This window comes from Gopherus evgoodei, unplaced genomic scaffold (assembly GCF_007399415.2).
Source record: "Gopherus evgoodei ecotype Sinaloan lineage unplaced genomic scaffold, rGopEvg1_v1.p scaffold_34_arrow_ctg1, whole genome shotgun sequence".
Taxonomy (NCBI): Eukaryota; Metazoa; Chordata; order Testudines; family Testudinidae; genus Gopherus; species Gopherus evgoodei.
Genome location: NW_022060016.1, coordinates 2594309 through 2612786, shown reverse-complemented (window position 1 = coordinate 2612786; position 18478 = coordinate 2594309). Strand labels below are relative to the sequence as shown.

The window sequence follows — 18478 nt, the reverse complement described above, 5'->3', positions numbered from 1 at the left end:
TTAGCCGGTCCGCCCTTGCTGGGGGAGCCTGAAAAAAAAATTTTCACCGGGGCCCAAACCTGCTCTCGACAGTCCTGCTTGCTCGTCTCATCTTTCATTCTTCTCTCCCTGCTAATCTAACATTGGCCTCCTCACTGGCTCATGGGGGAACAGAAGCCTTCTCCTCCGTAGCTCCTGCCGACTGGAACAGCTTCCCTGTGCCTCTACCCCCTGCCATTTTCCATCTCTTTTCAAATCCCAGTCTTTGTGCAAGAGCTAAATTCCTCTGTCTCCTGTTTTCCCTGCTAGACCTCATCTGGTAAACAGAACTCCCATTTTCCCATCTTCTGATGGCTATCACCCCTGCTAAGAGCTCGCTGCCATCCTCTGGCCTTTCTCCCATTATCTTCCTGGAACCCGACACTCCGATCTCTGTCAGCCTTTGTAGAATGCTGTCCTGAGCTCCAGTTCCAGGCTTCCTTACTCTCTCCTCTCAGCCCCGTGTTGTTGGCCCTTTCCAAACAGCTGAGCAGTTTGGTTGGTTCTAGCTCCTTTTCAGTCCCCAGCGCTTAACATCAAGTCAGTCCGTTTCTGGCCATATTCCCACCTAGCCTCCTTCCTTCACTGTCCTCTCCATTAAAGTGCATTCGCTCACGTCCCCCATTCCACTCCCCACCTGGTGCCGGTCTGATCTGACGGTGCTCAGAGTATGCCTGCCTCCTGCGGCAGTGCCTCAGCTCACTGATATACCCAGCTTGTATACTCAAGCCGTGGCTGCCTATAACCATTACAAATCCCACAGCCAGGGTAAGGGTTGAAGCTCCATTTATCTGTAGGACAAGTGGAGCATGGGCAGTGACTGGCACAGCTTCCCTAACCTCTCTTTCAGGAGTTTGGGAGTTCTATAGTATTAATTCTGCCACTGACTTGCTGTATTGTTTTAGGCAAGTCACTGCCTCTTGGTGCCTCAGTTTCCCCCTCTAAAATGGGGAGACTTTTGGTCTTTGGGTGACCTTGACAGTCTCTGCCCCGCCCTGTGCTTCAGTTTCCCTGTTTGCCAAATGGAGATAATGATCCTGACCTCTGTAAAGCATTTGAGCTCTCGGTGTGAAGAGTGCTTTATTAAAAGCATAGTAGATAATCATTAGGCTACTGGGCAGTCTTCAGATGGGCTTCCTATCATGGTCAGCATAGGCGGGATTTGAACCAGCTGACTAGAGGCGAAAGGCTCAGTTATCCCACTACCAGTCTTCCAAAGCCATCAAATCTCCAGTTTCCCCAAAGCTAACCCTTAGAGCAGACCAGGATGCTGGGATGTGAGCCCTGAGACAACAGCAGTGTTGAAATTCTCCAGCAGTGCCATGCAAGGGTCAGAGAAGATATTCGAATGATGGCCCCTTTAAAATCTATTCAATCTATGAAGCACTAGGAGGATCATTCCTTCAAATAAAACACATTTATTTTAAAGACTTCTCGAAAGTGTCAGGGATCTAAAAAACAAAAACCATTTTTGCCGAAGCAGCTTACAACACACCAACCTAAAATACAGATCCAAAACATAGCGACGACGCCTCAATCCTCTCCCCGTTTCCACTGTAACAGTCTGAGCGCTTTCTTCCGAAAAGGCCATTTGTGAGGCTACTGCTTAGGACCGTGTTTGCTGAGGCCATTAAAATACAATTTACACACACAATAAAACCAAAACCAACAACAGCAACAAAAAACCCAGTGCAGAACACAACAGTTAACACACATATTAGGTAAAAGGTTCGACTCCGCAGGAGTCACATGTGGGGCCTCGATTTAACATGTATTCTCTCAAGCTCTGCATCACAATAAAACATACCCTTGGCGGATCTACCTGCCGGGGTCACTCAAGCCACTTCTGGTTTAATAGAGTTATCAAGTTTTTTCTGGACCATTCTCACCAGCGATTCCGAGTAATGTTTCAAGAGATAAAGTGTCTCGTTGTCATGCAGGCACTTGAGCTGAGGGGACGGACTGTCTGTAGCCGTTGCAACGTCAGCATTGGTTTTGACCGCTCTGGAATCCAGTTCAGTTTTCATCCAGCTGAAAGTGCTGGCAAGCATGGTTTTTATCTGGAGGAGCTCTTCATCCGTGGATTCTTTGCATGAAGTCACCTACGGGGAGAGAGCTTTAAGGAATTGGACAGTACACTTACGGAAAAACTAAGAGCCAAGTAAGCTATTTGAGTCCAGATCAGTGGACTCAAATCCGCCTGTTCAGTGGATTTTTGCCAACATAGGGTCAGTTTCGTCATTAAGCTCCTAGATTATTGACATGATCTTACATTTTATGCTGTATTGAATCTTAGATTTAAAGGATCCCAAAGAGTGACACAAGCTGGTATGCAAACTATACCATATGGGTGCACACAGTCCCAAGGCCTAGAAAACACTTCAGGCCTGGCTCTGCCATCCTACTTCTTCAGTGGACTTGTGCAAGTCACACCCTCTGTACCTCAGTTTCCCCTCAGAGTGACATTCATGCCTACCTCTCTGAAGCATTCAGATCAGTACTTGTGAAGCACTTGGACAATGCGCTGCTGTTTAAGTGCTCCATGTGAATATGCATTTTCAGCCATGGGGGGTGGAACCCAGGTGTTTTACAAGACACAGGAATGCCACGCCAACCTCTGCAAAGACCTTTTCCAGCTGATGATGCAGATGGAATCCAAGGCAGCAGAGTGAGAGCACTCAGGATGGAATTTTCCTTAAGAGAATTCTCCTCAGCCAGCTCCCAGCTCGACAGAGGAAAGGCACTGATCCCGCCGAGTCTGACATTCTACCTCTGACACAGCCTGGGGGCACATACCCCAGCTGAATTGTGTGCTATTTCAGGCATACTCCTTTCAACACAGCAGCAATGACACTCCCATCCTTTAGGCGAGGAACTACAGGCATTCAGAAATACACCAAGCAAGCACACACACCCATCCCCCTCTGCTCGCCGGTTAATGTGCAAGGTCCTTCTTTCTCCATTCGAGACGCACACAGGTGTATTGGGCAATGGGCCAAAACTGCACGTAGGCCTAGCATTTACAGAATCACAGAAATGTAGGGCTGCAAGGGACCTCGAGAAGTCATCAAGTCCATCTCCCAGGGCTGAGGGAGGGCGAAGTTTGTCTGACAGATGTTTTGTGTAAACGTCTGTTAGTCTATAAGGTGCCACAGGATTTTTTGCTGCTTTTACAGATCCAGACTAACACGGCTACCCTCTGATACTTGTCTAACCTGCTCTTAAAAACCTCCAATGATGGGGATCCCACAACCTCCCTTGGATGCCTGTTCCAGAGCTTCACTCCCCTGGGAGTTAGAAAGTTTGTCCTGATATCTCACCTAAATCTCCCTTGCTGCAGGTTAACCCATTGCTTCTTGTCCTACCTACAGAGGACCTGGAGAACAATTGATCTCTATCCTCTTTACAACAGCCATAAACATATTGGGCCATTGTTATCAGCCCCCTCCGTTTTCTTTTCTCAAGACTAAACATGCCCAGTTTTTAATCTTTCCTCAAAGGTCAGGTTTGCTAAACCCTTGATTATTTTTCTTGCTCTCCTCTGGACTCTCTCCAGTTTGTCTGCATTTTTCCTAAAGTGCGACAGCCAGAATTGGACACAGCTCTCCACCTGAGGCCTCACCAGTGCCAAGCAAGGCAGGACAATTCTCTCCAATGTTTCCCAGACTTGTACCTCTCATGTGGTGTTTTGTATCTTCATAATGCTATTAAGGAAGCCTTGGCACCTCTGTGCTATGAGAATTATCCCAGTTTATAGCTGGTGAAGGACAGAAAGGTTAAGAACCAAGGGCCAGATTTACAAAGGGATTTAGGCACCTAAAGATGCAGATAGGGGCCTAGTGGGGTTTACAAAGAGTCTAAGCAGGTTAGGTACTTAATTCCTATTGAAAGTCAAAGGTATTTAGGTGCCTAACCATTGCTTTCATGCCCAACAGAGAGCTATGCACCCATGCATGCACCTTCCCTACCGTGCACCCACCCATTGAAATCAATGAACATTAGATGGCTAGAATACCTTTCACAATTTGGTCCGAAATCAAATATACGCATTGCAAATTTCAGCTCAGTTACTTGCTCAAAATGACATCACGTCAGTTTCAGAGCTGAGATTGAAACAAGAATTTAGCACCAGCACCTACATCTGTAGTTACTCTGCTACAACTGGACATCTCTAGTAGCCACGATGGCTCCATACATGGACCACTTAGGGGACAGAATATTCCACATCCGTCTACTATAGGGTTCTTTACTCCTTCCTCTGAAGCATCTGGCCCTAGCCTCTACAGGATACAGGACTAGGTGGACCCAGCATGGCCACTCCTATGACAGGCCTAGTCTAGATAAACCACCTTGTAAAGGCACTCAAGCAGGCTCAGTGGGCGAGAGTTAAAGACCACTCCTTGACAGTATACCTCTATGCTAATCTATACATCATTAACAAATAGTTTGCAGTCATTTTGATTATAATGACCATGGTGAGTTTCAAAGGCCAGTAATTCCAACAATAGGTAGGGCTCCTAGCAAGGATGTTGGAATTTGTTATTCCTTCCCTGGGTGTGATAACATCACGTGCTTCCAGTTTATCACATTTCTTTCTCCCACACTGTACCTTGTCATAAAGCTGCAACGTCTCTTGGAACGCAGTGCACAAAGGCTGCAGGTTCGTTTCAAAACTTTTGATGAGGACCTGGGTTTCTAAGAATAAAAAGATTTACTGAGTTTGGACATGCAGTTTCCACATCTGGAGCCTTCCTAGACAAACTTCATCAAGTGGCTGTACTGCAAAATTCAGCTGTAATCTTCCATTATTTTAGCCAGCTGCTTTCTTTAAATGACGGTGCTAAACCTTTCCAAAAGAAACGAGGAGTCCTTGTGGGACCTTAGAGACTCACAAATTTATTTGGGCATAAGCTTTCGTGGGCTAGAACCCACTTCATTAGATGTATGAAGTAAAAGATACACAAGCAGGTATAAATACATGAAAGGATGTGGGTTGCTTTACCAAGTGTTTAGATGTAATACCACCTGCTTGTGTATCTTTTACTTCATACATCTGCTGAAGTGGGTTCTACCCCACAAAAGATTATGCCCAAATAAGTTAGTGAGTCTCTAAGGTGCCACAAGGACTCCTTGGTTTTTTTCCTGATACAGACTAACAGGGCTACCACTGAAACCTTTTCAAGCGGACTCCTCTAATTGTTCCTACAGATTTAGTGATAAGTTTTTGGCTCTTCAAGGGCAAGTTACAACCTTTCATTCTCTTCACAAAGTCAAAAAGACGACATCAGAATAATCTCAGTCTAGTAAACCAATTACAGCTAAAGCAGATTAAGTCATGGGAGAGTTTACACAGAAGGCAGAGACAGTGTTCAAGGCTCAAGTGTCACAGAATTCATTAGCGGAGGAAAACAGTCCCATTTTCATTGCTGGTCACCTTAAAACTTTCACTTCAAGGGCTCTCTCTGTCTGGTGTTGGGAAAAGCAAAGCTACTGTGAATTAACAAGGGATGCAAAGAATGCTGCTCTCTTCAGAAAAACCTAAGAATCCTGTGGCAACTTATAGACTAACAGACGTTCTGGAGCATGAGCTTTCGTGGGTGAATACCCACTTTGTCATGCATCGACGAAGTGGGTATTCATCCACGAAAGCTCATGCTCCAAAACGCCTGTTAGTCTATAAGGTGCCACAGGATTTTTTGCTGCTTTTACAGATCCAGACTATCACGGCTGCCCCTCTGATACTTTCTGAAGAGAGGAGAGCAAATAATGCCACCTTGTGGAAGTCAGGAGGAAAGGCGAGAGCTACTACAAACAGAACAGGAGTACTTGTGGCACCATTCCTGTTCTTTTTTTTTTTTTTGTGGAGACAGACTTAGGGCTGGTCTACACTAGGGGGTATCAATCTAAGATATGCAGCTTCAGCTACATGAATAGCGTAGCTGAAGTCGATGTATCTTAGACAGATTTACCTCGGGTCCTCACGGCATGGGATCGATGTTCGCAGCTCCCCGTGTCGACTCTGCTACCGCCGCTCGCTCCGGTGGAGTTCCGGAGTCGACGGGAGCGTGTTCGGGGAAATCGATATATCGCGTCTAGATGAGACACGATATATCAATCCCCGAAAAAACAATCGCTACCTGTCGATACAGCGGGTAGTCTGGACGTACCTTCACACGGCTGCTACTCTGAAACCTGTCAAGAGCTACTACAGCAACTCTGAGGATTCAAAGTGCGGTGCACATGCCATTGCTGCTTATTATGCACATCATTGTCACTGACGTTAAACCAAAGACAAGGGCCATGTTTTCAGAAGCATCTGAGTGACTTAGGAGGCTAAGTCCCATTGATTTTGAAATTGGAATTTAGGTGATTCTGAAAATTGTACCCAAGCTTTTTCAGACCTATACTGTTAAACTCCAACAGACAAAAGGCACTAAATCATGTTTCCAGCCCCCCACCTCCCTTTTTTTTTTTTTTATTTTAAAGCCAGCTGTATACTTGTGGGAACAAATGTGAAGCGTGCTTGGGTCATTGTCCATGTTTTTCCCTTCCCCAAATGAAGCATCTCGTCTTGCAATCAATCAGCATCTTACCTGAGGGACTGCATGCCTTGGAGTCTGTTTTTTCCACCACCTCAAGGGGCTTTTCTTCCAATGGTTTCTTTAAAATACACAGAGAAAAGTAGGAAAATAAACCGTAAACACAAAGATCCTAGTTTGGCTACAGTGTGTTACGAAAGTTTGAAATGATCCTCTCAGGTGGAATTTTCAAAGATACCCCAGTCCCATTGATTTTCAAATTGGATTTATGCATCTACACTATATACTTTAATAAATCACACTCTTAGTTTTCATTTCCTCTCAATAAGATGTACACTATATGTTTTGTAGATCCTGGTTTTCATATTGCAGTAGCCATTGTGCTATGTTACACAGAAGAACACAGAGGAAACCAGTATTAGACACAGGAACTACAATCTTAACAGAATACTGACGTGGACTTAAAATTACAAATTCATGAAAATAATTTTTTCCCTCAACTTCCAACATTCATAGTAACTGTTCTGTGTTTTTCCCGCTAAGAGAAATAACATTGCTAAAACAGGAAGCAAGTGAACAATGAAAATCCTGCTGTATTGTAGCTGATGATCTATCACCATAAGTCCTGAGAGCCTCATAATCTTTAACTGTGAAAGACTCTGGAATTGATTCAGTTTACATGTCAAACGATGATTTTCTTAACAGGTGGTGTCACAAATGCCACTGAGCATCTGAAAACTAAGTGGTGCCCTTTTTGCTTTGGGTATCATCCCTGGCAATACAGATCCTCCAATCAGAGACTAGCTGGCGTATCTGGGGTACTTATATTTCCCACAGTATCTTGATGCCTCACAGCTTTTTTATTTTTATTCTCACAACACCACTGGGAGACAGGACAGTGCTATTATCCCCATTTGCAGAGACGGAGAACTGAGGGTACGTCTAGACTATCCGCCGTCTCGCGGGTAGCGATCGATTTCTCGGGGATCGATATATTTTGTCTCCTCTAGACACAATATATCGATCCCCGAAAGAGCTTCCGTCGACTCCGGAACTCCATTAGCGCGAACGGCGGTAGCAGAGTCGACAGGGGGAGCTGCGGACGTCGATCCCGCGCTGTGAGGACGAGAGGTAAATTGATCTAAGATACTTTGACTTCAGCTACACTATTCACTTAGCTGAAGTTGCATATCTTAGATCGATTCCACCCCACCCACCCCCAGTGTAGACCAGCCCTGAGGCCCAGAGAGGCTAAGACCCAGATTCTCAAAAGGTATTTAGGCTTTTGAGTTCAATGGAAGTTAGGAGCCTAAATACCTATGAGGATCTGGGCCTAAGTGACTTGCCCAGAGTCAAACAAAATGTCTGCAGAGGATCAGGAACCTGGGTCACCCAGCTCTCATGCCCTAACCAGTGAACTGTCCTTCTCTAATTCATTTAATGCCATCACCTCTGGAGGAGGGGAGGAGAACAGAGAGGGGGAAAAAAATAACTGTTGGATAAAAAGATAACTAGAGCCCTGTGTAAATCACATTTTAACGGAAGGCATGGCCCCCAAATGGCCCCACACAGTGATCTTTTAAGTTCCTTGTGTTTGGTTGGTTAGGTTTTTATTTGTTTTTTAAAAGGAAAATGTCTGCTAAAAGACTTCAATATAAAAAATTATCTTAACTAGTCAATTTCAAGGATGGAATGAATTTTTACAAGTAACTAGTCTCAAATGTTACTTGTCAAATTCATTCTAACCTTGAAATTGACTTGAAAAGTTTATCCTGTGCAAACGATGTAAAATTCAATACCTGGCCATTTACTCGGTTATGAATTTTCTAAAAATTGTGAGTTACACAGAGCCCTAGACCAAGAAACAATGAACCATGTTATTAACTGTTTATTGCTTTGAAGATTGAAGATTTCCCATCTGGTCAGTGTAATTTGTGGTCAAAACAGATTCTAGGATTGGGGTTAAAAAACATACCCTTTGTCACACTTCTGTCACTTGTAATAAGACAGAGTGTCTCATTCAGTATTCTGGATCAGGAAGGGTTCTCTTTGGAAGATGAGCATACCTCTGAATTCTTGGCCTCATAAGATAATTTACTCTCTTCCTTAACTTGGTCTATTGCATCTGTAGTACTTTGAGATTGCTGACGTGCTCTTGGAAGAAAGGCAGCGGCAAGCCTGGATATAAATATACATGAGTCTGAATCAGGTTTGATCTATCCGTTAAAGTTGTGTACCAAGCAACCTTTATGATAGACAAGGAGCTTTACCACAAAAGCCCTGAAATTACCAGCCAAGAGACAAGATATTTGTCAGTTTACATACATTAGATTATTATGTGCACTGTTGTTATAGCTGTGTTTGTCTCAGGATGGTTGTTGGACAAGGAGGATGAGGTAATAATTTTTATTGGAACGCTTATACAGAGCTCTACTTCAGGTCCTTTAATCTAATACTTTAGGTTAGTCCTCTCTGTTCCCAAGTAAAATATTAAAGTTCTATTTGAGCTTCCAAAAAGATTAGACCCTCCAAGAGTCCATATGTTCTACTTGCTAGAGCTAAGATGCTCAACTTGCATTTTAAAGCTTGAAATGAAACCTCTTCAATAGAACGCACACAAGCAGCTGCCTTATCGACTTAGGTGCATCTGAAAAATCCTGCGCTAACAGAGTTAAATGTTTAAGTTGCACTGGAAGTTAAGGAGATACATAGTTTAAAATTGCTTAGGTACTTTAGAAACCCCCACCTTTAAATCACTGTCACTCTCTTTTATCCAGCTGTCTTGGACTAGAAGAACTAGTGTACACAGTTAGCAGCTGGAGTCGTACTGATGAACAGTACCACTTTCTCAGAACTCAAATGACAGACAGAAAGTGAATACAAAATAAGTGATCCAGTATGCATGGCACTTTAAGACAAGACAAAGTCTCTGCACCAAGTATCTTGCTGTCTTAAGTTATTTCAGATACTGTGGTGATTGATGCTCTATAAACAAGATATATTGAGACAGATTGGTGAGTGAAAGGGAGAAACCACCATATGAAAAGATGTATTTGGACCCAGGAAAACACGCTGCACCTACCTGCTGTTCTTCTGGCAGCGTGACAGAAATCTTGCAGAAATACTCAAACGTGGATTCAAGAACAGGGTTTTTCCGTCATCCTCATCTTCAGGTGGCTTCAGATCCTTTAAGCAGCCATCAAACTTTTCTGTGTTTAAGGAGAGAGAAACATCCTATCAGAACTGTGTTCTGATTCCCTAGTCCCACTGCTCTATAATCACAGACCAGTAATGAAAAAGTTCGGGGGGGGGGGGGGAATCATGTTTATTAGGGTAGTGCCCAGGGACCAAATAAGAACAGGGTCCAATTGCGCTATATCAGGGATTGGCAACCTTTGGCTGGCGGGCCGGGCTGGTTTGTTTACCTGCAGCGTCTGCAGATCACAGTTCCCGCTGGCAGTGGTTCGAATGGGGGCTGTGGGAAGCAGTGGACAGCACATGCCTTGGCCCACGCCGCTTTCCACAGCCCCCATTGGCCTGGAACGGTGAACCGCGGTCTGTGGGAGCTGCAATTGGCTGAACCTGCGGACGCTGCAGGTAACCAAACCAGCCCGGCCCGCCAGCAGATTTCCCTGATGGGCTGCGTGACAAAGGTTGCCGATCCCTGTGCTAAACAGTAGTAGACAGATCCAGCTCCAGACAGCTTACAGTCCAGCAGACTAGACACCCAGAAGGTAGGGGAAAGGGATAGAATATTCAGGCTGAGCGAAGTATAGGGATAATTATACTGACCACCTTCGTAAAGTGCTACATAAGAGCTAGGAATTTATTTCTTATCTGATTTCAAATACAGATTCAGAGTATAAAAACCAAGACAGGCCACAGGATTTGTGCCTCAAGAGAGCGAATCGTGTGCAATCTGCCTGGGATCTGAAGTGAACTACACTTTAAGCTTCAGTACTCTGTGCATTTCAGATACTGAATACATACTAATAAAGGCAAATAAAAGAGCTTCACATACATGAAGCAATTTCAAAGGAAGCTCCTTGAAATACCCCCAAGAAAGCCAACAAGCCTTTCCACCACAATTTCAACAGCTTCCACCCCACCATCAACCTCAGCCTGGACCAATCTACACAGGAGGTCCACTTCCTAGACACCACGGTGCAAATAAGTGATGGTCACATTACCACCATCCTATACCGAAAACCTACCGACCGCTATGCCTACCTTCATGCCTCCAGCTTCCATCCTGGGCACATCACACGATCCATTGTCTACAGCCAAGCACTGAGGTACAACCGCATCTGCTCTAATCCCTCAGACAGAGACCAACACCTACAAAATCTCCACCAAGCATTCTCAAAACTACAATACCCGCACGAGGAAATAAGGAAACAGATCAACAGAGCCAGACGTGTACCCAGAAGCCTCCTACTGCAAGACAAACCCAAGAAAGAAACCAACAGGACTCCACTGGCCATCACATACAGTCCGCAGCTAAAACCTCTCCAACGCATCATCAGAGATCTACAACCCATCCTGGACATTTTTCCCACACTTTCACAGGCCTTGGGTGGCAGGCCAGTCCTCGCCCACAGGCAACCTGAAACATATTCTCACCAGTAACTGCACACCGCACCATAGTAACTCTAGCTCAGGAACCAATCCATGCAATAAACCTCGATGTCAACTCTGTCCACATATCTACACCAGCGACACCATCACAGGACCTAACCAGATCAGCCACACCATCACCGGTTCATTCACCTGCACGTCCACCAATGTAATACATGCCATCATATGCCAGCAATGCCCCTCTGCTATGTACATCGGCCAAACTGGACAGTTGCTACAGAAAAGGTAAATGGACACAAATCAGATATTAGGAATGGCAATATACAAAAACCTGTAGGAGAACACTTCAACCTCCCTGGCCACACTATAGCAGACCTTAAGGTGGCCATCCTGCAGCAAAAAAAACTTCAGGACCAGACTTCAAAGAGAAACTGCTGAGCTTCAGTTCATCTGCAAACTTGACACCATCAGCTCAGAATTAAACAAAGACTGTGAATGGCTTGCCAACTACAAAACCAGTTTCTCTTCCCTTGGTGTTCACGCCTCAACTGCTAGAACAGGGCCTCATCCTCCCTGATTGAACTAACCACATTATCTCTAGCTTGCCTACATATATATACACACCTGCCCCTGGAAATTTCTACTACATGCATCTGACGAAGTGGGTATTCACCCACGAAAGCTCCATGCTCCAAAACGTCTGTTAGTCTATAAGGTGCCACAGAATTCTTTGCTGCTTTAACAAGCCTTTAGACAGACTGTGGTAATAATTATGTCTTCGAGCCATACATGACAGTTGTATTGGCTTTGAGATGAAAAAGATAAGATCTTTGAAATCAAATGCAAAACGCACTGACTTCAATGGGAGGGGCTGATCCTACTATACAAACAATTCCAGATAAGATGCAAAATGGGTGTGACTTTACCACACTACATAGATTTGTGATATACTGTAATTATGACTGAGGCACATGGGGAGAAACATTACATATGGTTGTGCTGAAAGGTGGCTTGGATCCAAAAGACAATCACAGACTTGTTAAAGCCAATGGGTGAGCCAAGCACTCTTTCACGCTCAAGGGAGAAATCAAACTACCTGAAGAGCCTTAAACAGCTGCTGCCTTGGGCAGTGGTTCCTCATTACCAATAGTGCTGAGCTGTGTGGACCGAGGGGTTTCCTGGCTGCAGAGACAGGCTAGGAGACTGGTTGTAAGCAGGCTGCTCAGAGGATTCAGGGGGCCTGGGGTCTTCGGTGGCAGGGGGCCCCTCGCTTTGGCGGTAATTTGGTGGCGGGGGGTCCTTCTGCTCCAGGACCCGCCGCTGAAGTGCCCTGAAGACCCCTGGCGGGGACCCCCCCCCCGCCGAAGACCTAGAGCAGAAGCAGCTCCGGGGGCCTGGGCCCCACGACAGTTTTCTGGGGGCCCCGGAGCGAGTGAAGGACCCCGCTCCAGGGGCCCTGAAAAACTCTTGTGGGGGCCCCTGCGAGGTCCAGGGCAAATTGCCCCACTTGCTCCCTACACTGGGCGGCCCTGGTTGTAAGCTGCAGAATGGGTGTAGAAGGCAGAGAGCCAGAGGAAGAAGCTAGTAGAGTGACCCTGAAAGGAAGCAGAGGGACAGGGCTCCTTGTGCACAGAGCCCACTAGAAAGGCAGATGTGGGGTTTCTGAGAGAGGAAGTGTTTGATTCTACTATGTGCAGGGAACCAGGACCCTCTGGACATTTTCCTTTACATAACCAAGACCACACAAGCATATACCCGATTTGTGTCATCAGTTTCTCATCTTAATGAAGATAACCCTACAAAGCTCCAAGTTTGGGTGAACCACTGCGGCCAAAAGGGGCAATCATCTATGGCATTAGTTTGTTTGGTACTTAAGTGGTACCTTCAGCATGGGCATCTGCCAAGGTCTCAAAATGATGTTTCAAGTACTTCTCTTGTTCTGGGGTTTGGGGTAAAGAACTGTCTCTCTGGAAGTTTCCATCCAAATCAGTTGTTTCTATTTCCACGGCCAAGTCTCCATCTGAGCTCACGGAGTCCTCATCTAGCATTACATTACACCGATCAGAAAGAAAAAACAAAAAGTTAAAGAGGAGAGGCAAAAGGAAGTGATAGTGGAGTCTGGCATGTTTTCTATTAATAAAAAGTCACACCCAGCTTAAACAGCTTTTCTGAATACTTTTAAATACTTCAAAAACTGTCATGGATATACAACTCCACACAAGTAGAGATTTTTAAGCCCCAACCCACTGATTTATCACCCTCCCACCTTTTAATATTATAAAGGCTGGTTATGCTGTTGTATTTTCAAACCTGACCTTCCTGTTTTTGATCAAAAGCAGATGTTTCAGAATCCAGAGATGTGATGGGGCAGCCTTTGTCTTTCCCATTTTTGACTTCCTTCTGATAAAGGGGCTGAAGATGTAGCTCCTTCACATATTTACTTGAAAACGAACGGGGAAGAGAAAGCAGATTGACACATTAAGAATTCTCACAATTTTCAAAGCACTGTTATAGCATTGGCTTTTTTATGATACACTGGGAGAGTCAATAACTCAGGCACGGAGGGTCGTTCATCTGTAGGCAATTGGATTTGAATCCAATCCATGACAGCAGTGTTCAGCCATCACTTAGTAGGTTTTGATCTACGTTATATGACTTGGCAATTCCAGTCTGGCTTTTCATGGGTGGATAACACGGAGTGGGGGGGTGGAGGGGAAATCCCACCATCACAATTATTCTAGCTCAATGGCTCAGCAGGAAGGATCAGGACTGAGGCCCAGATCCTCAAAAAGATATCTAGGCTCCTAACGTCCATTGATTTCAGTGGAAGCTAGGAGCCAAAATACCTCTGAGAATTTGGGCCTGCTGCTTCTTGAGGCTAAAATACTCTTTCATCCTGAGAGGTATTCCCCACATCAGGGTATAAGCAAGAAGAGTGAATGAACTTTTAGAAGTTACACTGAAAAAGGTTAGTTTTGAAATTCTGTTTGAGAGTCTCAGAATAGCCACATCACAAATAAGTGTGTTTGGATGGTAGAATATCTAGTGATTCCATTTGTCATCTCTTTTTCCATTAGCAATCAAGAACCATTACTCCAACCTAGCAGATATTTTGGAACTGCCACCCTCAGGTGAGAAGCTTTCTGAGCTATCTGAGAAACCAAGAGCTGAATATTAACCAGGCAAGTTGGACAGAAGGAAAATAGCAGGAGGGCAGGAAAAAGAAGAGTAACAAGCATTGGTCCCTTCTGACCTTAAAGTCTATGAGTCTAAGCAATTACCCATAAATCTACTTATCTTGTCTTCTTTTCACCAGATCTAGAGGGAGGCATACAAGGCCTAATAAGCTGAACAGAGTTGCAGAAGGAGCTCAGAAAACCCGAGGAACGAACCCAACACTGCAACCAGTTCTACAGGAAAGTTAGCTGCAGAGTGCTGAAGGAGCAAGCACTACCTCATGAAGGAAGGGAAAAAAGACATGTCCCAGCTATCATGTGGCTAACCCATCACTCTAAGGGGAGCATCACTTGCTCACAGCATGAATCCGGGAGAGGTAGCAATAAATGATATAAAGCCAAGTTTACCCAGTTGGTTTGCCAGAAGCTGGGAATGGGTGACAGGGGATGGATCACTTGATGGTGACCTGTTCTTTTCATTCCCTCTGAAGCACCTGGCACTGGCCACTGTCGGCAGACAGGATACTGGGCTAGATGGACCTTTGGTCTGACCCAGCATGGCCGTTCTTATGTTTTTCCAGTCTGCCCAACAATAGTTGTTTGGATTGCTTTCTGACCTAACTAGGGCCTTCCAGTGAAATTATTTTGCAACATAAATAGCCTTCTATTGTCCTTTGTCTACAGAACAGCTTAAGGTTGCAACCTCACAACAAAGACATGGCGATTCACCAGGGAGGTGGCTAAACAAGTGGCTATGTGGAAAGCACTAAAGCAGACACTTCCCAGTTTCTGACCCCCAGCCGCAAACTTACTTTTTCCACCATAGGAAACGTTAGACTAGTCTGTCTTGCAGTTCTTATCGTAGCACCTGACATGGGCCAAGACCCCATTGTGCCAGGTGCTATACAGAAAATTGTCAGTACTTTGGGGAAATTAATTCTAGATCACACAAGGTCACTCAGCCCAATAAGACCTATGAACTGCTAAGACTAACATATGAATGAATACTTTGATACAGCTCTACAAATAGTTTTAATTTGGCACAAAGGAAGGGAGGGCTAATACGTAGATATGGGCAAATTTAATCTTATTGCATAGCAACACTAACCTTTCTGCCTCTAGAGAGCTGTCCCCGGTCTGTGCATCATATATGCTGTTTCCACTAGTTTCAAGAGATTCAGGCTCCTGATTTGTTTCATCCTCTGAGAAGAGATCCGGGCGTTTGAAGTCCTCAATGACATTGCTAGGGGAATTCTCAGTCTGTAAGAAATACAAAACTTAATTTCTTCTTAAAACACAAAGGTTCTCAAGCTATGCATTGGCCTGCAGACATTAAAGGTATGTCGTGTCAATGCTACAATCAGAGACGTGATTGCAGCTCGCATTGGCATACCTTTAATCTAACTAGCGCAACTGAAAAATAGCAGTGAAGACGACACGGTGACATGGACCCCAGCTCAGGCTAGGAACGTCAATATGTATCCAGAGTTCCAGGCTGGATTGTATAGTCCACGCTGCTGCATTTTCACTGCTATTTAAGTTGGGCTAGCTAAATTAAACCTCGCACAGGTATGCCTACCTGAGCTGCAATCACATCTCTGACTGCACTACACTGACGCTACGTAGACATACTCCGAAATGGCTGGATGTGGTTCTTTATACGAGGTAGGGTAGATACAAGTGCCCAGGAGTCATATTTATTGATAAATAGCAAGTGCAGTAAACAAGGGATATTGCCAGAAATGAAATTTATTCTGAACAAAGTGACTTTGGTTCTCTTAAAAGAATAAAAAATTAAATTAAATTAAATTAAATTAAAAAAAAAAAAAAAAAAAAAAAGAAGAGGCCAGTCAAAACAATCTTAACTATAAGGCTCACTAACCTCCAAGAGTAGTTGGTCCAGATTCTTTGGCTCAAGTTCAGTGTCACCCAGGAAGTCATTTTTTATTGGGGTAAAGTAACTAATCTCGGTGTCTAAAAGGGTTTTAATTGGCTCTTTGTCAGCACGTTCCGCCCATCGTCCTTGGGGCTGGTAATTCACCCTTGGGTTAAATGTCATGCTGTCCGAATTTTCTGCCTCTCCCAGCTAGAGAAAGAAAGTTTTCCACATTTTTAAAGCAGTGTGTGGAGTTTCTATGGATCAAATGCAATTGCAATATTTTTTCAGTTCTCAGTGAAGTAATGAAATTAGTAGACTTAAAATATTTTAAGGACAAAAACAATGTGTTTTGAGAGGGAGAAAAATCACTGTTTTACTTAGCCACCAAGACATCAGTTTGAGATCAGAGTGTTATGCATTTGGAGAACTGCTGTTAGTAGGTTAAAAGGCAAGGCATTTTGCTGAAGTTTCTAACAGAAAAGCCCATACTGAGTGGTGGCTGATGTTTTACTAATAGAAGACATGCACTTTCTGAATGTAGATGGCCTGTCTTGATCTGGAGGAGAATATCCAGAAACCGTTCAAATCAATGGAAGAAGACAAAGAGTTTGGGAGGATCCCCTTTTATAAATCTGGTTTATGATGTCAAATCCATAGCCACTGTATGAGCGTTTACCCCTGTCCCATGGTCAAACTGTTTGACAATGATTTCAGAACCCTCAACTCAAAGTGGGCACCTGCAGAGGCCGTTTAATGATGAAGACTCCTTAAAACATCTCACATACCCCATACTTTTTTATTCGTTTTTGTAATTAAAAGAGGGAAGCAAAGGACGACATCTTTTTTTTTTAAGCGCCCAACTGTATCTCCAATAATTGTTTAGAGCGCCGGCAATGGGACACAAACACAGCTTTAGTGATCATGCGATGAGAGAGTTTAATGCAACTGAAAATGGGGCACCAATAAAAACTATCTGCAGAGTTAGAATCTTGTCAAATGCCTCAGCTTTCATGAAGCTCATGTTAGATTCTATGTATCTTTGTTCCTGCTCCTCTCCTGGGTATATTTAAGGCAAGGGAGAGAAACATGGCCAGCAATTTGTTGCTATTATTGTTAGATGAGGGACGTGTGTAGGACAATACCAGCCAGCTCGTAGATAGTGCTTTTCATCAGAAGATCTCAAAGAGCTGCATAATCTTTAATGTATTTATCACCACAACATCCCAGTGCTATTGTCACCATTGTATAACTGGAGAACTGAGGCCCAGAGAGGCGAAGTGACTTCCACAAGCTTACATAGGAAATCTGTGGCGGAGCAGGGAAGTGAACCCAGGTCTCAGACTAGTTCCCTAGCCACTGCATCATCCTTCCTCTCAAATAAAGCCCTTTTATACAGCTACATAAGAATGCCCAGCTTACCAGTCTCTTTGCCCACATAGGTAGCTTGCCGTTAGTTAGGATACAGCTAGGATCTGAAAAACAAAACCAAGTGACTGTTGAGATAAGTGCTGGGAAGCCTTCACTGCAGTGGAGTGCACTGAAGGGAGAGGGACCTTGTGATTTCTAGTCCTGCGTGTAAAAGGATTATCTGACCCTAAAGGGTCAGCGGCCAGCCAAGCGTGTTACACTGTGCTTTAACCACAGGAACATGCTCCCACTCTACTGAAGTTTAAAAGACTCCTTGACCACCTAAAATATTTTCTATTCCCCTTTCCCTTCTCTGTGATTCTCCAACAAATTTCCACAAGGCTCAGGGTGTACAAGCAGGAGAGTGCAAAAGACAGTAAGTTTACATGAACATCACAACTGATTGACACTAAGCTGGAGCGCATGCCTGTGTCAAAGTCTTCTTTGGCTGGAGTCTGCAGAGAGGACTCCTCTTCCCTCTCCTCATCAGTATCGTAGTCAGTCGGCTCTTCTGCCTTCTGGAACATCCTTCCACTTGGCACAGCAACATAGGTCTCCCGCCTGAGGAACATTGTAAGTGTATAACTGTTACCCGCATCCTCGCTCCACTCTGCCTTACTCACGCCCATGTCCTACATTAGAAAGTTCCGGATTAAGATAACAGAGATGGCAGTGACCACTATTCCCAGCAGAAGTTCAGGCTACCAGCCCAAAATACCATTAGGCAGTGCAGCACGCAGGGCTCAGACCCCCCAATTAACCCATACACCCACTTGCACCCTTCCCCCCGGCATATCTTCCCACCGCTACCTGCCAAGTTTTGTGCAGCTCCTTCTCCTACCCCCAATCACTGCTTGGGGAAGGGTGTATTAACCATAAAC

At 44.5% G+C, this 18478-nt stretch overlaps 1 protein-coding gene across 1 annotated transcript in view; it reads right to left on the bottom strand.

Annotated features, from left to right (window-relative positions):
- Nucleotides 1–1459: 1459 nt before the first annotated feature.
- Nucleotides 1460–18478, bottom strand: part of WDR62 (WD repeat domain 62) — a 43013-nt gene continuing 25994 nt past the window's right edge. The window contains exons 20-30 of the mRNA XM_030544344.1: nt 18025–18158; nt 17610–17662; nt 16194–16397; nt 15420–15571; nt 13451–13575; nt 13018–13176; nt 9640–9766; nt 8624–8735; nt 6612–6678; nt 4628–4713; nt 1460–2120 (exon numbers count right to left, since the gene is read on the bottom strand). Of these exons, the coding sequence (XP_030400204.1) occupies nt 1854–2120; nt 4628–4713; nt 6612–6678; nt 8624–8735; nt 9640–9766; nt 13018–13176; nt 13451–13575; nt 15420–15571; nt 16194–16397; nt 17610–17662; nt 18025–18158 (1486 nt within the window). The 3' untranslated portion in view covers nt 1460–1853. The remainder of the gene's footprint in view (nt 2121–4627; nt 4714–6611; nt 6679–8623; nt 8736–9639; nt 9767–13017; nt 13177–13450; nt 13576–15419; nt 15572–16193; nt 16398–17609; nt 17663–18024; nt 18159–18478) is intronic.